Source organism: Aythya fuligula, chromosome 1 (assembly GCF_009819795.1).
Source record: "Aythya fuligula isolate bAytFul2 chromosome 1, bAytFul2.pri, whole genome shotgun sequence".
Lineage (NCBI taxonomy): Eukaryota > Metazoa > Chordata > Aves > Anseriformes > Anatidae > Aythya > Aythya fuligula.
Genome location: NC_045559.1, coordinates 6,979,742 through 7,001,763, shown reverse-complemented (window position 1 = coordinate 7,001,763; position 22,022 = coordinate 6,979,742). Strand labels below are relative to the sequence as shown.

The 22,022-nt window shown below is 45.6% G+C and overlaps 1 protein-coding gene across 3 annotated transcripts; it reads right to left on the bottom strand.

Annotated features, from left to right (window-relative positions):
* Positions 1-4,139: 4,139 nt before the first annotated feature.
* MCM10 (minichromosome maintenance 10 replication initiation factor) lies at positions 4,140-19,927 on the bottom strand. Of its 3 annotated transcripts, none has more exons than XM_032208303.1 (20): positions 19,882-19,927; positions 19,475-19,549; positions 18,361-18,681; positions 17,463-17,567; positions 16,724-16,858; positions 16,068-16,242; positions 15,105-15,270; positions 14,205-14,372; positions 12,767-12,883; positions 11,604-11,803; positions 10,728-10,828; positions 9,623-9,724; positions 9,402-9,519; positions 8,485-8,713; positions 8,088-8,247; positions 7,666-7,784; positions 6,761-6,874; positions 6,098-6,243; positions 5,847-5,889; positions 4,140-5,482 (listed from the first exon to the last, which is right to left on the bottom strand). In XM_032208303.1, exons 2-20 carry the CDS (start codon positions 19,479-19,481, stop codon positions 5,399-5,401), a joined length of 2,610 nt encoding a protein of 869 aa, XP_032064194.1. In that variant the 5' UTR covers positions 19,482-19,549; positions 19,882-19,927; the 3' UTR covers positions 4,140-5,398. The 3 variants fall into 3 exon arrangements, with proteins under 3 accessions (XP_032064194.1, XP_032064193.1, XP_032064195.1); XM_032208302.1 differs by lacking the exon at positions 19,882-19,927 and adding an exon at positions 19,787-19,847; XM_032208304.1 differs by lacking the exon at positions 19,882-19,927 and adding an exon at positions 19,787-19,836 and having other exon boundaries at positions 19,475-19,524.
* Positions 19,928-22,022: the final 2,095 nt, after the last annotated feature.

Here is a 22,022-nt window from a genome sequence, read left to right as displayed (position 1 = left end):
ATTAGGCCATTCTTAGTCAAGTCTCAATGATTTTCCTCGGTTTACTCTTAGAAAACTCTTTCTAACCTCCTTTCCAGCCAACCCTCCCTGAAAAGCTGGGGCCTATCTGGCAGCAGATCCCAGCCCCTGTGCTCAGGACAGAGCCACAGCCCCCTGCAATTCAGGTGGAGAGGGCAGGGAGCAGCACAAAGCATCACTGCCTGCACCTGCTGCAGTCCCTACAGAAAGCACTGGCTCCAGCACAATTTCACAGTAAAAAAAATCTGAATTTGGTGGCAGAGCTGAGCAGGGCATGCAAGGGAGGAGCTGTGGGTGTAGAGGAGTTGCATGGTCTTACTAGCCTTGGTCCCAAGCTAACACTTCTTTGAATTACCACGAAGGAGAGGAAAGGCAATAGTTACCCAAGCCCCCTGCTGCCCCACGCTGATTTTTTTTGAGGAAGGCTCAATGATTGTGAGGCCACCAGCACTTAAAGAAGCTCTCAAAAAGCATTTGGCTCACCTTGCACAGCCTTTGGAGTGCACCCTCTGGGCCCTGCTTTGAGGAGCTGCTGGTTTAGGGCTGATAGAAAGGAGGCCAAGTGCTGGGCACCAACACATTTTCACTTCTCCAGCTGTCTGCACATACCAGAAGCCCTGCTGTTTAAGACACTGTGTGCCCTAAACACTTGAAATGATATTTCAGGGGAACTTAATAAATGAAAATAAATAAAGAGAAGGTCCTCTGCTTAGACTTGGTGTGTGATTTTCCAGACAGAGAGGTCAGACACGTCAAATTTAGCCTCTAACTCCTGCCCTCGCTGACAGTTGTTGCATGCTCAGCGCTTTGATATGAAGACACTTGTCCAGGTGCCAAAGGAAGGATTTTGAAGCCTGGTTTTGGCTCCTACTGCTGCAGATCAAAGTCTGACTTTGGGGAAGAAAAGGAAGCTTAATTAACTATATTACAGGTTTTCAAAGCAGATTTTACTATTCAAAGGCTTTTGTAGTTTAGCAAAGTTGAGCCCCACGCTGTTTCCCATTCGGAGGTGCCCAGACTCTGCACAGGCACACTGAGTATTGAGTTATTACAACACAGGTTGATGTCATTCCCAGCAACTCCACGGAGCAGCTGTGACCAGCACAGAGCCAAGCCTGGGCTTTCACTGGGCAACAAAATGAGATTTAAACTAATTTGGCCTCAGCTGTGTCAGCAAAGAGAGGCAGGGCTTCCCCTACTGTGTTGGAGCAGCTTCTGAAACCGCAGTACCACGATGAGTGGTTTACCATTCCTGGGGAAACTCTTTCCCAGCTGAAGCACACGAAGCAGCTCCCCATGTTTCAGGGAGGCTGGAGCACTGCTCCAACGGAGAAAAGGCGTGAGGTGTTTGAATTCACCTCCAGAAAGCAGGCAAAGAGCTAGTTAGCTGTGAGATGAGAATTTCTCCTAGCCGTTTCAGGTCAAAAAGAAAAGGGGTTGGAAACCACCTCTGCCTGCAGCTTCACTGTTAGTTTAATCAATAAAATTAACACCATGAAACTGCTTACCCAAGACCTGGTTACAAGACCGGTGTCACTGTCACTTTGCCAGCTGGGAGGGCTGCAGTGCTGCTGCCAAGACCACGATCCAAGAGAACCTGGAGAGAGGAAGAGGTGGAATTTGGCCTTGCAAAATATGAAGTGACTTCTGCTTCAGATTGTGCAGTAACCTTAAATCGTGACCTTACACTGGAACTGGCAAACCTTTCCAGCCTTTGTCCTGAGACTGCTTCTTGCTGCCTGTGCCCGAGGGGTGCCCCTGCTGCCCCCACAGCCCCTTCTGGGCTCTGGATCAGAGCTGTGGAGCTCGGCAGGTTCCTCCTCCAGCTCCGCTCGCCAGTGGAGCTGCCCAGAAGGATTTTGTCAGCACCCCGTGGTGCCTTTCAGTGCGAATCAGACCCAGATGGGGCAAACTTACTCCAGCAGCCACTTCTGTGACTGTAACTGGAGTTGTGAGAGAATTAATCTTTTGCCTCAGCAGCTTCTGAGCAGGGAGAGCCACTGCTCTCCAGCCAGATTTCTGTGCTTTTTGCCCTCAACATAAGTAACTTACCCAAATACTGCGTTGCAAAAGCGTGTTATGCTGGCACAAAGTGACTGCCCCCAGGCTGAGCAGCTGATGCACTTCAAAAGAAACCTGAGCTGAAAATCAAAGAGGAATGACGACAGATGTGCTTCGTTTCATGATTTTTTTTTCCCCCTAATATCTCTTTTGATATACTTTTGGGTGGATATTAATATAAGGTTATTAATAACTGAACATATAATTAGATGGCATTAATATTATTACCATAAGGTTATATGCAAGATTATGTTTCAGGTCTCCAGCATCTTTCTCCACGTGAAGGAAGCACAGCAAATCCATTTCTTGCAAGCCCTTAGTGTGAGCTCAGGTGCCACCAGGACAGCAGCTGAAGGTGGGGATTTCACTTTTCTTTTTGAAATGAAGAGGAAATTAGAGGGAAACGCTGTCTGGGGCTGTTTTATTTCAAGACTTCAGAAATAGCTTCCCAGAGGGCCCCTTTTCTTGTCTAATAGCCACTTTTGAGGATTTTTTCAATTATTTATTTCCTAGCTTTAAATACCACTTCCAGAAAAGCTTTTCCACCCCAAAAAACAGGGAGCAAGGCTGCTTCACCCTAAGCTAACCCACAGCACCCTGACATTGCAGCAGCCCCAGTAAAGCTGCAGCAATTTCTGCAGCCCCAGGGCACGGAGCAGCGCCCACCTCGTGCCTTTTGCTCTGCCCTGCTCCCAGTTTCATCACTCCCTGACCCCTGAGGATGAGGAGGACGCCAAGGACAATGTTTTTTTTTACCTTTTTGATCCCTGCTGTGTCAGTGAGAGGTGGAAGACTCCAGCTGCCCCTCGTGTTTTTTTCCCATGTGGGCATCGCAGGGCAGAATGAAGCAGGATCCTCACCATGGCTTGTAAAGGAAATGATAGCCCAGGAGAAGAACGTTTTGCCCACTTTCATCCTGCAAACACTTAATTTTGGGAGAGGGAAGCCAGGCAGTGAGCTGGGAAAATAAAATGAGGTGCAAGGGCTGGGTGAGCCCAGCTCGCTGTGCCCTGCGTGGGCTCTGCCATGAGAAGCTGACAGGCACAGAGGAAAGTCCTCTATGAGGACTTATTTTTGAGTGCTTACTCAAACAGGCATTAACTTCTCATTAACGTGGTTTTATCTGAGTCTGTAGGCCTCAACTGATTAGTGCAGAGGGATAAAATGCTAAAGGTTTAATTTTTGCCAGTGTTCATAAAAGCCAGGGGAAGGTAATTTGTGGCAGCAGGGCCAGGTGTTCAAAATTAACATTGCAGCAGGAGCTGAGGGCTGAGGAGGTGTTGAACAGCTCCAAACCCCAGCCTGGTTCCGTGGGAGGCTTTGATGAGAACAGCTGGCTACCAGGGCCAGCTGGGCTTGTAGTGGCACCTCCAGCCTGCTCTTGCTCCCAAGGATCAGTGGGAATGCATGAGCTCGGTACCAAGCAGAGCCTGCAGGCTGCCCTGGCACCGTACAGGGTGTGCACTCACAAGGCAGCGTGCCCCAGCAGGCAGCTCCCATGCTGCCTCCTTCTGCTGGGCTGGAGCCACCTCTGGCACAAGGAAAATCTCCCCAGAAACAGAGTGAGGCACACAGACTCCATTACGAGTCCCAGCACTCCCTCATTTACTGCTGGGGTTTAAGCAAAGCAGCTTGGTTCAGTACCTTCACCCTTCTTTTGCACAGATTTGAGAATAGCGCTGCTGTTCCTCATCTCTCAAGGAGAAAAATACCTGGCCTACAGAGCACAGGCCTGCACACACTGAAGATAAACGATTGCCTTTGGCAGTTTGATTTCTGCAGGAATTTCCCCTTCCACTGGCCCAAGAGATAGGAACTGGAAAACACGTGAAGCTTTCAACTTGCCAGCTGAAGGCTGATACTGCTGTGGATGGAACTCCAAATGAGAAACTCCTGCTGGTCTAAGAAAAACCATCTGGGAACCAGCTACAGACCAATTCCATTTGGTAATTCAGCAATGAGCTAGCAAGGATGCTGAGCGAGCACCTCACACCTCCTCTTCCTCAGAGAAATACCACCCAGAGGCAGGGAGTGCTCCATTACACAGTGTTTATTCTGGATGAGGCAACAAGGGACACTTCCAAGCTCTGTCACAGCTCCATACGTGCAGTCACCAACCAGCGACACCTCCTGACCCAACAAACAGCACCAAAATGAGACTGAAATGAAGGCAATGTGCCAAGCAAAGCTGCCCAGCAGAAGCACCACCTGGAGAAGAGGGCTCGAGTACGCAGGTAAACCTGCCCAGATGCTTCAAGTGCAGGAACATTTTGCTTCCATCCCCTGTGCAAACAAGAGCCATTGATGAAACCACTGTGACCTAAGAATGTGGCAGTTTCACCAAAACACAGAGATGCGGGTGGTATAAGGTACTTAAAAATCCCCTGTGATCCTGCTGGGATCACTCCTGCTTGGTCTGAGATGTCTCCTGTCCCCGTAAGCAGCTGTGCCAGCATCCAAGGTCCACAAGGTAACAAATGGGAAGGTTTTCAGGAAGATTTAAAATGCCAGAAAAAAGGGAAAAGCTGTGCAACAGAATCACTCGGCTCTTTAAGACCACTCACAGGAGTGCCAGACTCGTTAAAATGCCTTTTCTGAGGTGGGAGCTGCAGGGTTGTAGCTGTAGGAGTGTTGTAGTGCAGGTGGTGCTGGGAATCCAGCTGGGAAAGGGAAAGGCTTTTGTAAGGGCTCTGGTTAGCCTGCACTGCAGACACCTGGGGGCACAGAAGTTTTCTGAAGTCATAAGCCAAGGAAACAACTCCAGAACCACTTGAAACCTGCTCTTAAGGGTTCCAAGCGAGTAATTTTGGAGCTAATGAAGATCACTGTGTGGTTACAACCCTCTCACATCCCTTTTCAGCCAACAGCTGAAAAGGCACGAGGCTGACATCAAGCAGCACAACATTAATTTCACAAGTGCATACAGAATCAGACTTCTCAGTCAGAGCTCTCCCAGTTCATGATGATTTGTCCCTTAAAATTCTGGTGGGGTCATTCTACACTAGTCATTTAACATAAATTGTGGGATTACTCCATAGTACCTGTCTCTTTTCTAGGCTAAATCTTGTAAACAAGCTGTTACTAAGACAGAACAGACACGAAGGGGTATTTCACATGCAGCCTTTTCCAGGTAGTTTTAAAAAGATCAACGCTGAATGCTCATGCAGTGATCCAGTCAAGAGGAGACTTCGTGGATGTCCCTCTCACGAGAAATTGACTTCCTTGTTGATTCATCAAGCCAGAATCCTCCTGGCATTCCAGTAATGCGTGGGTTAGACATAGAAATCCTTCCTTATGTTGTGAAAACATCAACTCCAGGTCACATCATACTATTGAGGAATTTTGGTTGCTCTTCCCCTCTTGGTAAAAGTGTTTCTCCACCAATCTTCGGACCTTTTTTCTCCTAGAAATACAAATCATGGAGAAAGGAAGTTAAAAATGTAGTAAGAGGTTTCCCAGTTTTGTGACAGAAGTTGTGGTGGGCCTAAATTATCTGATTAAACATTGACAGACCCTCTAGAAAACTTGACGCTCTGAATTTTCACAGATCTGGTAAAAAGCAATTTCCCCATCCCCATGGTTAATTAAAACAAAGCTTCAAGAGCAGAAAGCAAAAAGAGAAACTCCACTAAACACAGTCTGCAGGTTCCTGTAGGGGTCTGACGAGGTGCAGAGCTGCTGGGCTTTGCTGGTAGGCCCCAAGGGCACTGAAGCAAAGCCTGGGACAAAAGGCAGAGTGCTGAGGTGCTCAGAAATTGGTGTCTTACCTTTAGCATCCCATCTCGCTCCCACTTGAAGAGGCCACAGGTGCTGAAAGATGAAGATGGGAGGTGAGGACCACCGTGGTGCGTTTGCTGCACAGCATGAGGGCATCCAAAATAGGCCCCACGCTTTTCCCACATCACTCAGCATGAAGGACATTTCAGTTTTAGGGCATGATGCTGTGACTCCCAGCACTTTACTTGTGAACAGACAGTACGAAAACCCAAGTCACAAATTCACAAGGCTCATTTCTTACCTGCAGGGCTTTTTGGGGAGCCTGTCAAGGGAAATAGCTCGGTTGCCACAAGGACATTTGAAAAATCGCTTGATGCCATCATGCCAGTGGTAGTCGTGGTTATCCTGCACGCACGTCTCCAGAGGCTTGAAGTAGGTGTAGTTACACTGTCAGGGAGAAGAAAGAGCTGCGACTGCTTCCCCAGCACACAGCGCCTGTTCTGTGGGCTGAGTACAGCTGAATATCCAAACCAAAGCCCCTCTGCCTTCTCCCATCTAGAGGTGCCCAACAGTCTGAGATCTGAGAGAGATGTTTTTGAAGGCACGGGGCTTCACTGACCGTGTAATATGGGGAATCAAGGGTGTTGGTCCCAAGCACTTCAGGGATAGTGCTGGTAAATGGATGCCAGAGCACCAATATCTGGGGACCTCACTGCCATAAACACCAAATCGATGTTGAGCACAGGACTAAAGCCTGCCATGCCAGCATCCTCATGTCTCAAAGTCCCTCAGGGCATGTGCTGCTCTCCAAAAGAATTGCAAGGAATAAAACCATCCCCATTTGATCCCTGAACTGGACTACAGCCAACTGATTGACTGGTGGGAGGCTGCAGGATGATCCAGCACCATTTTGTACCATCTGCACCCCACTCCCCTGCTGTCACCCTGGCTCCACCTCACTTACTGTTTTGCACGTCACAACCCGACATTTCACTTCTTTAATGTTCCTCATCTTCTCTTCCATTTCTTCCTTTTTCACCAGGGGCTGAAAGTATTGTTCCTGCATCTCAGCCTCAGCCTGTGGGGGGAACAGGAAAAAGGGTTATGGGGAGAAAGATGGGAGAAGCCACTCCACATGTGACCCCTGGGCAAGTTACTGGGATTGTCTGGGGGAAGATTGCAGTCTAGGAGCCAGAGGAGGACCAAATATTTCTTGCTTTGAATAATCCGTGCTGTGCTCTACCACCACTGAGACGTGAGTGGAAGGGTTGAACAACAGCAGGCACTAGTGAAATGACCACACACCGTGCAGATAAAGGGGAGGCAGGCAGATGCAATGGATAAGATTGGTTCTTAGCCAAAATATTACTCCTCAGCAGACCTTAAAATAACTAGGAATTCATAACACAACATATCCAAGACAAGAGCCCTGTGCCTCTGGAGAGCCGGTATCCCCTGGGAACATGCTCAGCAGGGACCCTGATGGGAGAAACCCGAGCTCTTAGCTCTTCAGTGCAACCTTTACGTGGCCAAGATGACAAGAATTGAGGTAAGAAATAGGCACATGGCTATCTTGTTTTTAAAGGCAGGATTTCTTTGTTCATCCACTAACTGGGAAGCTTCACTGATTCTTGCAAACAGCAAAAAAAAAAAAAAAGAGAGGTTGGCACCTTGACCTTAGCACAGGTACCATAATAATGTTGACTTGGAGGCAAGGTGCTCCGTGTGCTCAGACCCCTGATGCTACTCGTCAGGGTGACGTGGTACCTGGGGCATGTTTGGGTACCTGCTTCTTGCTGAAATCATTATGAGGAGTCCTATCAGCTCCCTAGGTCTAAGCCCTCAGTCATGGCTGGATGGAGGCCATACCTCTTTCAGGATACCCGTGTGCTTGGACTTGGCATTCAGGATTTTCTGGAACTCTTCTGACTGCAGATAGGCCAGCTGCTCACGTCGCTTCTTCTGGGCAGGCTCCAGTTCATCCACTTCTAGAAAAACAAAAGAGTTCAGTCCTCTAGAGACCAAGGTCAAAACAAGGTTGTGATTTCTAAGCATGGTCACTGGAGGAGGTTTTGGAAGTCTCAGATGTCTCAAGCAAATGTTCAGGTCAAGCAACAGACTTTAGTAGGTCAGGAGAATGTGACGCCAAGGCCAAAGATGGCTTCAGAGAAGTAACAGCATTTTATAGGTAACATTGCACCTTCTCTCAAAGCTGTCTTTGACCCAGGAATAGTGCCCTGCTCAGCAGAACATAAGCACACTTTTCCATTCTAGAACATAACAGGACTTACCGTTGCTTGCATCTGTGTTCTGCGACTGGGCAACGTTTTTTTCAACTCTTTCAACAATTTCTAGGACATCATCGAGCTCAGCTCTTTTCCGCTTGACACTGTTTGGATCAGTTTTAGCAAGAACCTGGCCTTTTGCTCGCAGTCGCTGTATTGCAGCCAGCTAGAAAACAGGAAAGAGCAGTGAACGGGTTGGTGACCAGCCTAGCTCCAATGTTCCTACTTCCAGCAGTAGCAGAGGAAGTCTGTCAAATGGAGGAGGAAAGATCCACACAGAACAGAGCAAAGAGAAAACCAACAAAATCCCCAGCTCCTGATGACTCCTGTATTACCCCAGATCAAGCTTCCCTTATCCTCCCCTTCTTCACACTCAAAACCCACCCATTCGAAGAGCTGTTACCTTTTTGGCTTCTGCCAAGCTGCCCAGTTTTGGTGTTGGAGGTGGAGGCCCATCAAAGAAGAGGATGTCTTCTCCTTCTGAGAAGCCTGTGCCGAGCCTGGGCCTCTGAGGAGTTGACATTTTTGCAGCTTTGGGAAACTCTGCTCCAGGCGTTGGGGAAAGGTGTGAGGACTGCCCGGAGGAGGATGGGAGAGCAGGGCTGTCAGCTTTACTTGTGTTCTGGAGAAACCTTGTAAGGCAAAAGTAATCCACTCAGATAGTGACACAAGTCACAGAGACAGAAGGGTTCTTTCCAAAACAAACAAACAGAGAGAAACCTCAAATAAAGCTAGCAGGTAGGAGCTGAAAGATCACGAAGAAATGGACTTTTTTGTTGAATTGGTAGTTAAGCATATAAATACATAGGTTTACGTAAGTCGTGGCAGAGGTTGGACAGGTTCATGGGAAAAAAAAATCCTTTCAGGGGTACTGTAACAAAAAATCATCATGATTGGTACCTAGTTTTATTTTTCTCCTTCAGGTTCTGTTTTAGAACCTTTTGTTTTGGCTCTAGTTGAGCCTTTTGAGGCTACTAGGCTCTGCCAGTTTCAGTTTCATCCAGGATGGCCCTTATGGGGTTTTTCTTAGGTTTGTTAACAGAGATGCACTTGGCAAATTGTTAGGTTCAGAAGACCCTTTCAGGCCAGCAATGATCAGAACCAGGAGTCCTGATGCCAGCTTCCTACTCTAATCAACCTCTTCCCATCATGCCTCCCAGTTACTGGGCACCACTCCAGAGTATTTAGGTCTCTACTAAAACAAAAACCCCAGTGCAGCATTTCTATTTAAACGAAGTTTTTATGAAAAAAGCAAACTATCTCTGTACAATAACAGGCCACAGTAATGGACCCCTTCTTGTGAAAGTCAGCATGTGTTACCTCCTCTGAATCTCTTCAGATCGCTTTTTTCTGGCCTCCAGCAATTTCTGCTTCTGTTGCTTGAGCAGTGCTGATGCAGAGAGAGATTGGAAAGTGCCCCCTTGCTTATTTTCAGCATCTGGGAGAAATAAAAAAGAAAAAAAAAAAAAAAACACCAGTGTTTGCTTAGAAGGAGCCAAGAGCTCTCAGGAGTGGGTTTTCCTTCAGGCACAAGGACACACCTGCTTTGGTCCAGTGCTTGCAGAGGTTTCGTGCTCCAAAGGTTGGCTGTGCCAGCAGTTCTTTGAACTCCTCAGAACACGGCATGGGCCTCTTTGCTGCACCTGGAGCAGAAGAGGCATAAATATAAGAGACTTGGAGCCAGAAAGGGAAGCAGGCCTAGCTTCAGAGGGTTGGAAATAACCCCTGCAGGTCATCTGCTCAAGCACCCCCCAGAGCAGGACCAACTTCTACATGATATTTGGTTGCTCAAGCACAGCACGTCACACAAATATTTCTACCTCTTCAGCAGTTTCATCAGTCAGCCCCCCCCAGCCTTGTTGATCTGTAGTGTTCCCACCATCCCCCTTTTTAAACAGTTTTTGCTTGAAAGCCCCACAGCCATCAAATGTTATTCTTGGGGAATTAAGAGCAGCTAGAGAAATTACACAGGCTATGGTGCCTGAAATGGTGGCAACTGAAGGAACTAAAAGATGGATAAGACATCTAAGCAACGTTTGGAGCATGTGGTTTGAATAATCTGTCATCTGCTCTCCACTGAGTGTAAAGAAGGTGTAATATTAAGTGCTTTGCAGAAAAGAAACACAGGTAGAGAAGATCAGTGAATTTCCAAAGACTACGGGAGGAACATGCTTTGAAGATGACAAAAGAAAAGCACAAGAAACAGGCTAGGCACCCAGCAGGCCCCCTGCATTGCAGACCTGTCTCCGATTTATACTTAGTATTCCTCGGAAGCCTCCTAGACTAACAGAAGCCATCTATTTTAATCAATTAAAATAAATTCTCTGGTTCAAAGTTCTTAGAATTTCCAATTCCCATTAATCTGGCAAAGATCTTCTGTCATTGTCCAAAGACAGAACGGGAGACTTAATTCAGGGGCGCTGCTGAAAAAAGATGCACAAAGCCACACAGTTGCTTAGTTACATTTGCCTGGCAGCTGTGATCTCAAGAAGAAAGAGGAGTTTAGATCAATTGGAAAAGCAGCCTGCAAACGTCTATCTCTGTAGCAAACAAATTGCCAGATTCATTCAGGGTCCTGGGACACGGCTACACATCAAGTCAAAAAAATATCTGGAGGGTGAAGAGACTACACAGCTAGTTAGGTACCAATTTTCTGCTTGGTTTCCTGGACAATTGCATCAACTCCTCTCACGACCAGATTGGAGAGAGTGGTTTGAACCTTCCTTTTTGGCGCGGCAGCTGCTGCACTAGAAAGAAGAAACAAAACCAGAACATCAGGGTTTTTTTGGGGGTTGCTTCATTACTGTGGAGTCACACCAGTTATCAGATGGCAGTGGTATGGGAATTAAAGCAGTGTGTAAACACAGAGCTTGATCCAGCTGTGACTCAAGTCTTTCCACAGCTGTCTTCAGTGGGATTTGGTTAAAGGGCCTGACCCTTCCACTTCAGTCTGTGATACACAGGGATCTACCAGCTTTGGTAACTTAATAATACACAGGGTGTACCACTGCCTCTTCATCGACACGGTGATATTGTGTCATTTCAGTCAAGGAAGGGAAGAGGAGGAAGAAGAAATACAGAATGCACTGACACTGAAACTGGGATTAAAATTTAATGAATCATGACAAATTAGGGTAAGGGAATGGCACTGGAAAATACTCAACTTGAACACTTGGGACCTTATGGTAAAAGGTCATTTATCTACTGACACCCAATATCATCTGGCTTCACAACACAGTATTAATTCAGAGATAAAAACACACCTGCCCACATCTTAGCACTGACTGATGAAATTTTCCTATCAGACAGCAGCTCTGTTACCTTGTGAGGCCGAAAGTATTACACCATACGTGGGACATTTATTCCTGTTTGATGAATGCAGGTGAAAATGATGAAAAGGAACTTTAACTAAACAGCCACCCTTAAGAGAGAGCTTCATACTCATTTATATATGAGGGGGAAATTCTGTTCAAAATCTTAGACCTGTGCTTGAGCCCAAAGGAAACGTGTGGCTTGTCTTACACTGAGGCTGCGTATGCTGTTGAAGAGACTCCTCCATAGTAGAATCCATCCTGGCACAGCCTCTCCTTCAAGGTGGGATTTCTCCGAGCAATTTTTTTGGGAATGCGGCCCCCAGAGAAGGTAGACTGCAGATCTGCCCGCTTCGAGCTGAGCCTCTTGTACTGGGATTGTACGTGGTACTGACAATACTCACAGTCATTCTGAAAATAAATGGAAGAAGATTGTTGCAAAACATGATTAGATACAATTTACTTCATTCCCCTCACCCACACCTGTGGCTAAACTGAAGTCTCATCTCCATTGTAGCATTCCAGCAATCACCCAAATCAGCAAACATACACTCACGCTCAGCAATAAAAAGTGAAATTAAAATTGCCTGTGCTAATCACGGGAAAAAAAAGCTTGTGCAAAGACTTCTTCCATCCCAGGAATTTTAAGGCCACTCCTTGGCTCAGGTCAACTGACGTTCCAGGTCCTCTTGACCAAATTCTGTGCTCCTGACTGAGCTGTATGCCATTTTCTTACTGCTATGAACACAAAGATAAACTGGAGCACGTTTCATGCACTGATTCCAAATTAATTCATCAGGTTTCAGCATCAATGCAGGGCAGTTTGGAACTTAAGTTAGTAAACTTGCCTGCCAGAGAAAGCAGTGTCATAAATGCACTCTCTCAGGGGATTCTTCTCACCAACAAAAAGAAATTACTCTTCTATTATTGATATCCATCTGCCCCATGTTTGTATAGCTACAATTATCCCATAATTACACATCTTTTGTCACTAAGTAACCAAGCAGCCAATTCCTTCAGGAGGTCCTTCTGCCAGAGCTTCCATCTGGGTCTGTTCCAAGTGGCTGTGGAATATTTCACTGACACCAAGAGCCCTATGCACAGCCACTTCCTGGAGTGGGTCTGTAGTCACAGCCTTGAGTTGAGACCATTATCTTTCCACTGCAGCACTAGCTTTGCTTTTAGGGAGCTGCAGTGCTGCTGCTACAGGGCTATCAGAGAAACAGCTCTTTGGAGTTTCATTCCTCAGCTTTTCCACCCACTTTAATTACTTACAAGATCCAGAAAGAAGTAAAAGAGTTAGAGCATGAGTACAAAAGCAGCAGCTAAAATTCACCAACAGCTTCAGGATGTCCTAACTACTGAGGTACAAACCAGGTTCACTATCTGTGTGCAGGAACCACCGTTCTTCTTCTTGGCTTTGCATGTACCCAGGTCCAGAGCTTCACCCATGAGCAGGATCTTCTGGGGATGGTCAACAGACAGGCACACCTAGAAAGAAATCAGAACATGTCTTGAGGAGGGGCTTCTCTCAAGATGTCACTGGTTTGCTTCTGGCCTAGTTTGGCACCTCTGGTATGAGCAGTGCAGCTTTAAAAAAAATGCAGGCCTAGTTTAAGAAAGCCACAACATCCTGTTCAGGTTGAGAAAAAGGCTCAGTTAAAAACAATAAAAGCAGATTTGTTTCCCACAAGGAGATGAAGGATGTTGTGTTTCTATGCTCGGAGCCTCAGGAAAGCAAGCTGACAGCATCATGGCAACCGCATTTGGCAGCGGAGGAGAAGTGGAGATGGACTGGAACTCTCTGTCCCTCTCCATATGTCCAGGTCCAGACAAAACTGTCTCCTGTGGGACAACAAAAGCATCATCTTCACGCCACCCAGAGATACTGGGACTTGTAGACAAGAAATATTCAGCAAAATCCGTTTTTATGTAGCTCTAAAGGTGTCCATTTTTAGCTAAGAAGAAACATTCAGTACAGGCCTTGCATTAAATCCGGTGCGCCTTCCTACTCACCAGCAGGCCTTTCTACAGCTTATTAATGTTAATTTCAGCAATTATATAGTTTAATAGACAATTAATGAGATTCTTAATTTTTCCATTTGGAGAATTTAAAATGCAAAACACCACATCACCAGCAACTAGACTGAAATTACCCTTGACAGAAGTCAGTAAAAACGGTTTCCATTCCAGTGCAATTAAAAAGACATTAAGAAAACATTTAACTTATTAGCAAAATGAAGCTACCTTACATGTTTTGATACATAAAGAAAAAGTAATTCATCATGTTCTGCATTTATAAGTAATTGATTAAACAAATGAAGTGCTATGTATCAACTTACTATACATAATATATGATTTGTTTTATAAATCAAAGACCTTTTTCAGCCACAGTTTTGGAACCAGGAAGCATTTCCAATCACATCTCATGCTTAAATTAGGGGAGAGAAATGAGCTTCCCCCTTTTTTCAGCTTGTCGAGATGTTTCAGCTGGACCAGGCACTGCACTGAAGTAGCTGAACAAACTGACAAGAAGATACAATTCCTACAACTCCAGAGGAGCTGACTGCTACCGAGAGCAGGTTAAACACTACAATGAACTTTGGTTTTAGATGTCTGATTGGACTTCTTGGAGTTAGTTTACCAAAAAGTCAAGAGCACATACACATCATGCAAATAGCTAGATCAGACTACTGTAATTTCAACCTTAACGTGTTATAAAGCTAAATCTCAGGCAGATATGAAAAAGTTCAGCTATGTTTTTTTGTTTGTTTTTTTCCACAGCTGATGGGCAAGTGAAAAGTTCTCCCACCTCATCCGAGCCTTCTTTAGGTTTCATAGGATTAGCGTTGAGCAGCCCAATGACCGTGCCTTGGTCTGTCTTCCAGTGCTCCTTATGGACATCACCAAACAAGAAGAGTGAGACGGACTGATTGAGATCCCGCAGGTCATTCAGCCGCCAGATGCTGAAGGTTCTGCCCTGGAATGAACATTTGTTTTCCTTTCAGCTCTCAGCAAAGAGGACACTGATTGCATCCTCTCTTGCTGTCACACTGAACGAGTTATTCTAATTACTTTCCCTTGGGATTTCCTGGTTTAGACAAGCACAAACTGTAACCTCAGTAAAGGTTAGATACAATACATCCAGCCACACAGCCAGTTCTAGGATTCTTAGAGGCCAAACTAGTGCAACAATGCTGCTCTCACTAATTTTCCTGATATTAAAGCTGGACAGCACTCTGGCTTGTTGAATAACGAGGCTTTGACCCCACTGAACAATCAAAACCAAGGCATATTCAGTTCTGTTTCATCAGTGAAAGTCCACAGGTCATGCACAACACAGGGTAGAATGATCTCTAGGGAAATGCTGGAGGCACAACATGTTGCCACATTTAAACAAGAGAGCTGTCCAGAAAGACATTTTTTTGCACTGGTGTTTCCCATGTAACATGGCATAAATCTGTTGAAATTTTTTTCACCCGTGTATGCCACGGCTACACTTACACTAGTGCCCAGGACAGTTGCTCCAGATAAGCTAAGGACTTACCCTGAGGACTAAAAGCAGCATTACTGCATGAAGACAGATAAGCCAAGCTCTTTAATACAGGAGCTTTTCAGTAACTACACAAAGGAAGCTGATTAAGTTGAAGACCTAATTAGTTTCTCAGGATAGAAGACCAGCATTTCATTGGGATACAACGAAGTTACTTACGTTGTTTGCGCTCTGAGGAGTGACCTTCTTTATTATAACTCCAAATGTCACCCAGTCTGTTTCCTCCAAGTTTTCTGTAGCAAGTTTGTTTTTCAGCTGGGACAGTCGGATCAGCTTCCTGTTAGCCATTTTTCTGTCCATTTCAGCTGATGAAACCCGGGGTTTTCTACATCAAATGAAAGCACGTAAAAAAGAACACATTCTGTTACATAAATGGACAAGCATGAACAAAAATATTCAGCATTCTCCTGTGAAAGACTGTGTCTCAAAACAAAATGTTTTGGTGCATCATTTCATGCTGAGTTCACATGAAACAAAACCCCTTAGCTCCAAATGCCGCCCAAATCCTGGAAATCTACTAACCACACACTGCTCCTTGTCCAAATAGTCGCACTGTAACTTAGCCCTGAGCTTTCACTAACTCTTCTCGTTTCAGGAAGGACCAGGTATCACAGCTATCTGGAAATATGCTGCAAATCCAGCAGTTTCTGGTGAGGAAGACACGGTAAGTATTCAGAGACCTCTTGTGGCTACAGTGAGTATGGGAATGGCGAGTGGCTCCTGAGGCTTCTCGGTGTGAAATGAAATCTGCTCTGCTGGGGCACAAGCAGGCCTTGTATGTGTCCACTGCTGAGGACATCTCAGGGAAGTAAGGGCTAATAAAATTATAATTTTTGTTAGAAAGGAGCAAAGATAAAACTAGGAACGAGGTAATAAGCCATGTAAAAAGTTAATGTGAACTTTAACAACCAGACAATGCCGTGGCTTTGTGTTACAGCCTGTGCTGATGACTGACTCATCTGCCACAGTTAAGCAATGTATAAACAGCAAATCAGAAATCCAGTCCTCCGCTCTCCACCTTTGTGATTAGCATCGCTGGAGATTGGACTGATTGTGTTCTCTCTCCTATCACTTGAGGGTGATATCCCCAGAAAGAGGCAGGGATACTGCTGGGCTGCTGACCTTAATCTCAGCCCTGAGAAGGTTTCCACAGACACCGGCTGAGATGTTGTACTGGAGCACGTAGGCACCTGAGGAGTCTTCTCTCTGGTCACCTTATTGGGCGTGTTCCCTGGGGCAGACTTGAGAGGCTGGAATGCCAGACTGAGGACTTGTCGCGGAGGAGGAGTCTTGGTTTCTTTAGCAGGAAAAAAATGGGAAAAAAAACAAATACAACTCTTGATAACAAAAGAAAATATCTAAATAAAAATAACATCAACTTACATCTGACCAGAAACAGAAGTCTAATTTAACAGAGCAGAGGAAAGACATTAATCAGTGTTATTGGTACAGGACTGGTCTCACAGTCATTTAGGAACTGACAGCTCCGGATCAGTTGTGTGTACTCAAGCAGTGAGTTCTGCCTCAACATGAGCTTCCCAGGGCAGGTAAGCTTAAAAGTACACGCTGCCAGTGTCCAAATTAACCAGAGCAGCAGAGAGCATAGCACCCATTGCAAAGGACACAGTAATTAACTCTGTAATGAGCTCTGTTCTGCTGTGGCCAGACTGCTCCTGGTGCATTGGCTGTATAAAAACTACCCTGGATGTGTCTGCACTGCTGCTGTGACCTACACAGGTTTTTGACAAAAGCACAGTGTGTTTCAGTGAGAATGCTACCTGCTGAGGAGGCTTTTGATTTCTGGATTCCTCGCTTGGCTGTCAGTAAGGGATTGCCCAGCTGAGCCGAGAAACAGGGCGACTCTTGCAGCTTCTGAACTTTGATTTCCTTTAAGGGCAGACAGGGAGATTTACCTGGGCAAGAAAACCAAGAAGTATTTATGAGATCTCAGGATCTAGACTCAAATACTAAGGATTGTTCCAAACTCAGTAATTTTCTGAATAAAGAGGCCAAGTCAGGGTCCCACATGGAAATCCTTCAGCTAAACTTCCAGCATCTGAAATGCAACATCAAGAAAAACCCTGGTGATTCTTTCCCCTGATGACCCAAAACTCTGTACGCCACTGAAACCACAAAGCTGTGAAAAGCAGGCACATCCCCTTGCTTTTCAATTTCCCCCATGTAGTTTACTACTACACCCAGTGTGCTACAGCAATAAACATAGCTGTATTTTCTGGGCGTACCGAGGTCTGCCAGCAAGCAGGAACACTTCCAGCAGAAGACCCCGGAGCACCTCAGTCACAGATTGCCCCACGAAGGATTAACAGATGATGCAGATGCCAAAACTGCAGCTCACTGATTTAGTCCATAGCTGCAGGAAACAATCTGCGTGGGAATACACTAGACCACCATTCCTCCTTGCTGCTCAGTGCTCACTTTAGATTAGCTGGAGTCTTGCCTGTAATTTGCATGTTGGTAGGCCAACAAATCAGGAACTCATTTAATTAGTCTCATTACCAGGGGTTTTCTTCTCAGGGCCTGAACTGGATTGCTGCCCAATAGCTGTCTTCTGCAACTGCTCCTGTAACGTCTTCATCTGTTCTTGCAATTTTCTCAGCTCAGCTAGGAAAGAAATAAGGAGAAAAAAAAAAAAGAAAGATAATAATGAAGACAGCGGGAAGCCATTGCAAGCAGGGATTTATGAAGTCTGGCAGTTTTACTACATCACAGAAACCCAGAAAACAAAGCCTAGAGCCATGGTACAGATTTTGCTCTTATTCTACATAGCTCACAGTGAAGGAACACGTTTCTGTGCAGCCTGGAGCTGACTTATATAAATACTTGACTTGTTTGGTATATGTTCCTTGACATGTTGCATGTATCTTTCCTAACGAAGACAATTTAAATTGCTGACAATTGCACTCCATAGCTAAAGAAGTGCTTCCAGTGTAAGCAAATACGTGCAAGGCTCAGGGACCAGCTCTGCTGCTACAACATTGGCTGCTATGGCAGAACCTCCCACCAGTAAGCCCTGTGATAGCAGGGGGAGTTATGCTGGTAAAAGATGCCAGGATGACAGCCCTGAAGACTGAAGCAATGTTGCTCTTCATCAGACAAGGCACAAGTACATAGGAAACCTTCCCTATCCTGTTCAGAGCTAGTTGAGTCTCCCTGGTTTACTCAGTCCCGTGTCCTTCTTTTAGGAAAATAAGTCGGTGAGTTTGGTTAATGAGCACTGAAAGCTGGATTTAGCACTGAAAACTGGATTTTGAATGCCTTGGTTGTTCACAAGAACTTTCTGTATTCCCTGTCTGGTTACTGTCCTAAACTGAGAAGCAGCAGGCTTCTGCCCATTAGCTTTCTTGAAAAAAGAAACATAGATATGACAAATCACATAAAAGATGCTGTTACAAACCTTGCAATTCTTCATTAGTCTTCTCTTTTTCTTGACTGGGAGCTGAAGTGGAAACAGTTTCTTCTGCCTCCTCTTCTTCCAGCAGGTCATTCACGTCTCCAAACAGTGCAGCCAGGTTCTCCTTCTGCTCGTCAATTATGCTGTCCTCAGCACTGACCTCCTCAGTGTAGGATGCATCATCTTCTGCATCAAAGAGCTCATCGTATTCATCTGGTTCTCCCCCCTCATCCTTTGGGGCATCTTCCTCCTCAGGAGAATTCTCCTCCTCAGCTTCCTCACTTTCTTCCAGGAGGGAGGCCAGCAGGTCCAAGTCATCATCAGCTGAGGCAAAAATTAAACTCAATGTTACTTCTGTACATTTAGCGGAAAGCTGCCATGGAATAAAACATTCAAGATAGTCTAATCACAGGCTAGTGACAACCAAGACTAAATCAGAGCAACAAGTGGTATTTTTAAAGATTTGCTTCAACTTTGGCTGCAGGAAGATAAAGCAGCTTCTTGCCACCTGGTCAGATAGAAACGTGGTTGCAGACACTCTCCACTTGTGATTCAGGGTGGTCAGCAGAAAGCTTGCAGGCCGCTTAGCACTGGCTTTTCCTCCTGTGCAGCTGCTTGAAAAACAGCTTCTGTTACAAAGAAGTCTTAGGACTTGTTAAGGATAGCTGACAGCTCTACAAGGACACCCAAATGGCTTTTGGCAATAGGAGTTAAGGAGGAAGATGCCAGACAGGCAAAAAAGCATATCAGAGGATATGCTTTACTCAAGGAACAGCGTAGCAAAGGAATATGGAGCAAAAGGACAAATAACTGGAAAAATAAAGAACAAGGAGAGGAATAGGATAGAGAGCAGAAATTAAATAGAGAACAAAACAAGGAACATGTTTAGCATTTGCTGCTGAAGAAAAGAGAAATCCAGGGAAGAGGCAGAGCAGCCTCACACAAAGGCGACAGTGACAAAGGCAAGGGGCAACACCAGAGGTCTCTGGGAGAGGAGTCAGTGCAATGTAACTTCCTTCATTAAGAGGTTTACCAAGTTTTCTGGACAAAATTAACCAACTTATTGGTCAAAAGAGAGCTTCCCTACTGAAAGCAAAAGAGCACTTTTACCCCTTACCTTCCATGATTTCACCAAGATCTCTTCAGGAGCTTGAGGTAAAATGCCCTCTGTCACGGGAGAACAGCATCCATACTGTCAGAAGGGATATAACCAGCTATATTGAGCTGCTCTGGCTGTTTATTCGAGGTGCAAACCACGAATGTGGCTTTTCCTCACAGCTCCCGATGAGGGACCCACTGAATTCAACCCCCCCGCCCCCAAGCGCATTTTCTACAGCTGCAGCCCGAGCTCTGAGGCACTCAGGGCAGCAGAAAGGCATTATTTTTAGATAAAAAGCCTGGTCACGGGCAGGCTTAACGAAATGCTTACCGCCTTCTCCCACCTCATCGGTCAGACGGCGTAATTAGGTTTAATTAAACCCAAACTTTCCCTTCCCCCCCCATCCCCTCACAGCCTACTCTCACCGCTGGCCGCGCGCTCGCCGCCGCCCGCCAAAACTCCAAGCGGGCCCCGCCCCTGCTCAGCGCATGCGCGCCGGCACCACCGGGCGCTGCGCCCGCGCCATGTTTAGTCCTGGTAGCTATAGGGGGGCGCAGCCGGGCGCCATCTTGGTTGTGGGCAGATGGAGGGGTGGGGTGGGGTCTCATTTTTTTTGTTGTTTGTTTTTTTTGGGGTGAGCATCCAAGATTCTGTGAAAAATGAGATACCTGAATATGTATGAATTTAGTGTTTTCGTGTCACCATATACAGAAATCGCCCCCAAATTAGTGGTTTAGTCTTGTTTTTGTTACTGTACACGGAAATCACCCCAAAATTGCTCCAAAAATGGGAGGAGGTGGACTCAGACCACAAGGGTATTGTCAACCCTGCAGGATGATATATATATAAAAAAAAAAAGAGATGGTGTTGCTGGTATTTGAAGGCCAGTGGTACCAGTACCTGGTTAGAAAAGGTAAATTAAGGACAAGACAGAAATTCTTTGGAACTGAAGGAATCATGAAGAAGTTCCAGCAGATGACTAGAAAAAATATGAAGATGCACTCAAATATCCTAAGCAAATAGAGAAATGTTCAGTTGGGTGATTGAAGTGATCTGTTAGGTGGTTGGAAGGCTCCATTGGGTAGCTGAAAGGCTCAGTTGAGTGGTTGAGAGTCTCCGTTGTGTGGCTGAGAAGCTCAGTTAGGTGTCTGAAAGGCTTGGTTGGATGGATGCACCCACTTGGATGGATGCACGACAGACAACTTCAACCACTTGGGTGGTTGAAAGGCTCGGTTGGGTGGTTGTCCCAGTAAGGAGGACAGCCGTAGGACCTGGTTGCAGGCCGAGGTTTCCCTGACCCACTGGCCCCATCAGAGCTGCAGCAATTGCCCATAGCTCAGGCATATCCACCACCTTGTACCCATCTTGTTGGATAGGAAGATGGGTGCCCATCTTGGTGGGTGGGAATCATTGGGTAGGCAATGGTACGTTTGGAGATACCTGGCTCTCCTACCCAGGCATTTCTCAAACTGGCTTGCCTGCCCTGGGATTTGAGATCTGCAAATCCAGAGGTACTTTCCTGCTCACAAATCTCAAACCCAAACTACAGGACTGTTCCTGGCCTCTTCCCAGCCTGGATTTTAAACCTGGACTTCTGTCTCCTGTTCCACACTGAGATAGGGTGCTGACCATGGGACACATTGTGACAGCAGGAATGTCTTGTTAAAAACAGGGATATGTGACAGGTAGCAAGTCCTTCATTGGCACGTAGAGTCTAGTCACTTTAAGGGACAAAAACATTTTATCTTATTTGTCGTCTAAGGGAAAGCAAATTACTCTTAAACTTGTGCTAATGAGTATCTGCTGACCATGGTAACCTGTCATGATAGGTCATTTGTCCTCTGTGTTAAATGGACTGCAGTTAATGATGACATCTACAGAAAAAATAATCCTTCCTATTGCATTAGCAGCTTTCAGTGTATCGTGGCTTTATTTCTTGCAGTTCCTTGTCCCTCCTGATTTGTGATCTTAGAGCCAGTACCTGATCTCTCTATGAAGACCTGCTTCAGCCAGTGCACATGTTGTCCTGTTGGTATTCCTGTGCTAAGATCCCTTCTCTTACCGAAGCCTCTTAAAATGATTAATTTTGGCTTGACAGATGTATAAGTAATTCCTCCTTTGGCCTTTCACATTGATTTTCTGTGTTTTCATTAAGGTTAACGCTCCTCAGATGAAATGAGCTCTATTAACATTCTATTAGTTTGATTTTGGCCTAGTAGCACTTCCAACAGCTTTTGATCATTGCAGAATCCATAACTATTGCAAAGTTCCTGTAATAAAATTGGATTCAAGGAAAAAGCCCATAAATCCTACTGTCGCAAGGAACTAATTAAAAGTCAATAAGAGATTGCATCTGCTGGGGGTGCTTGTAATTGATGAAGAAGGTTGCAACCAAGCCGATGAATATCTCTTCACAACAGATTTCAGTCAGCTCTTGCATTACCTGAAATTATGGATGAAGCCACGTGTGAGAGCATGAGCTATAGCTAACAGAAAGCAAGAATCCAGACGCTACAATAGAGAAGTTGAACAAACGCGACAACCTCAAAAATAAAAACAAATCACA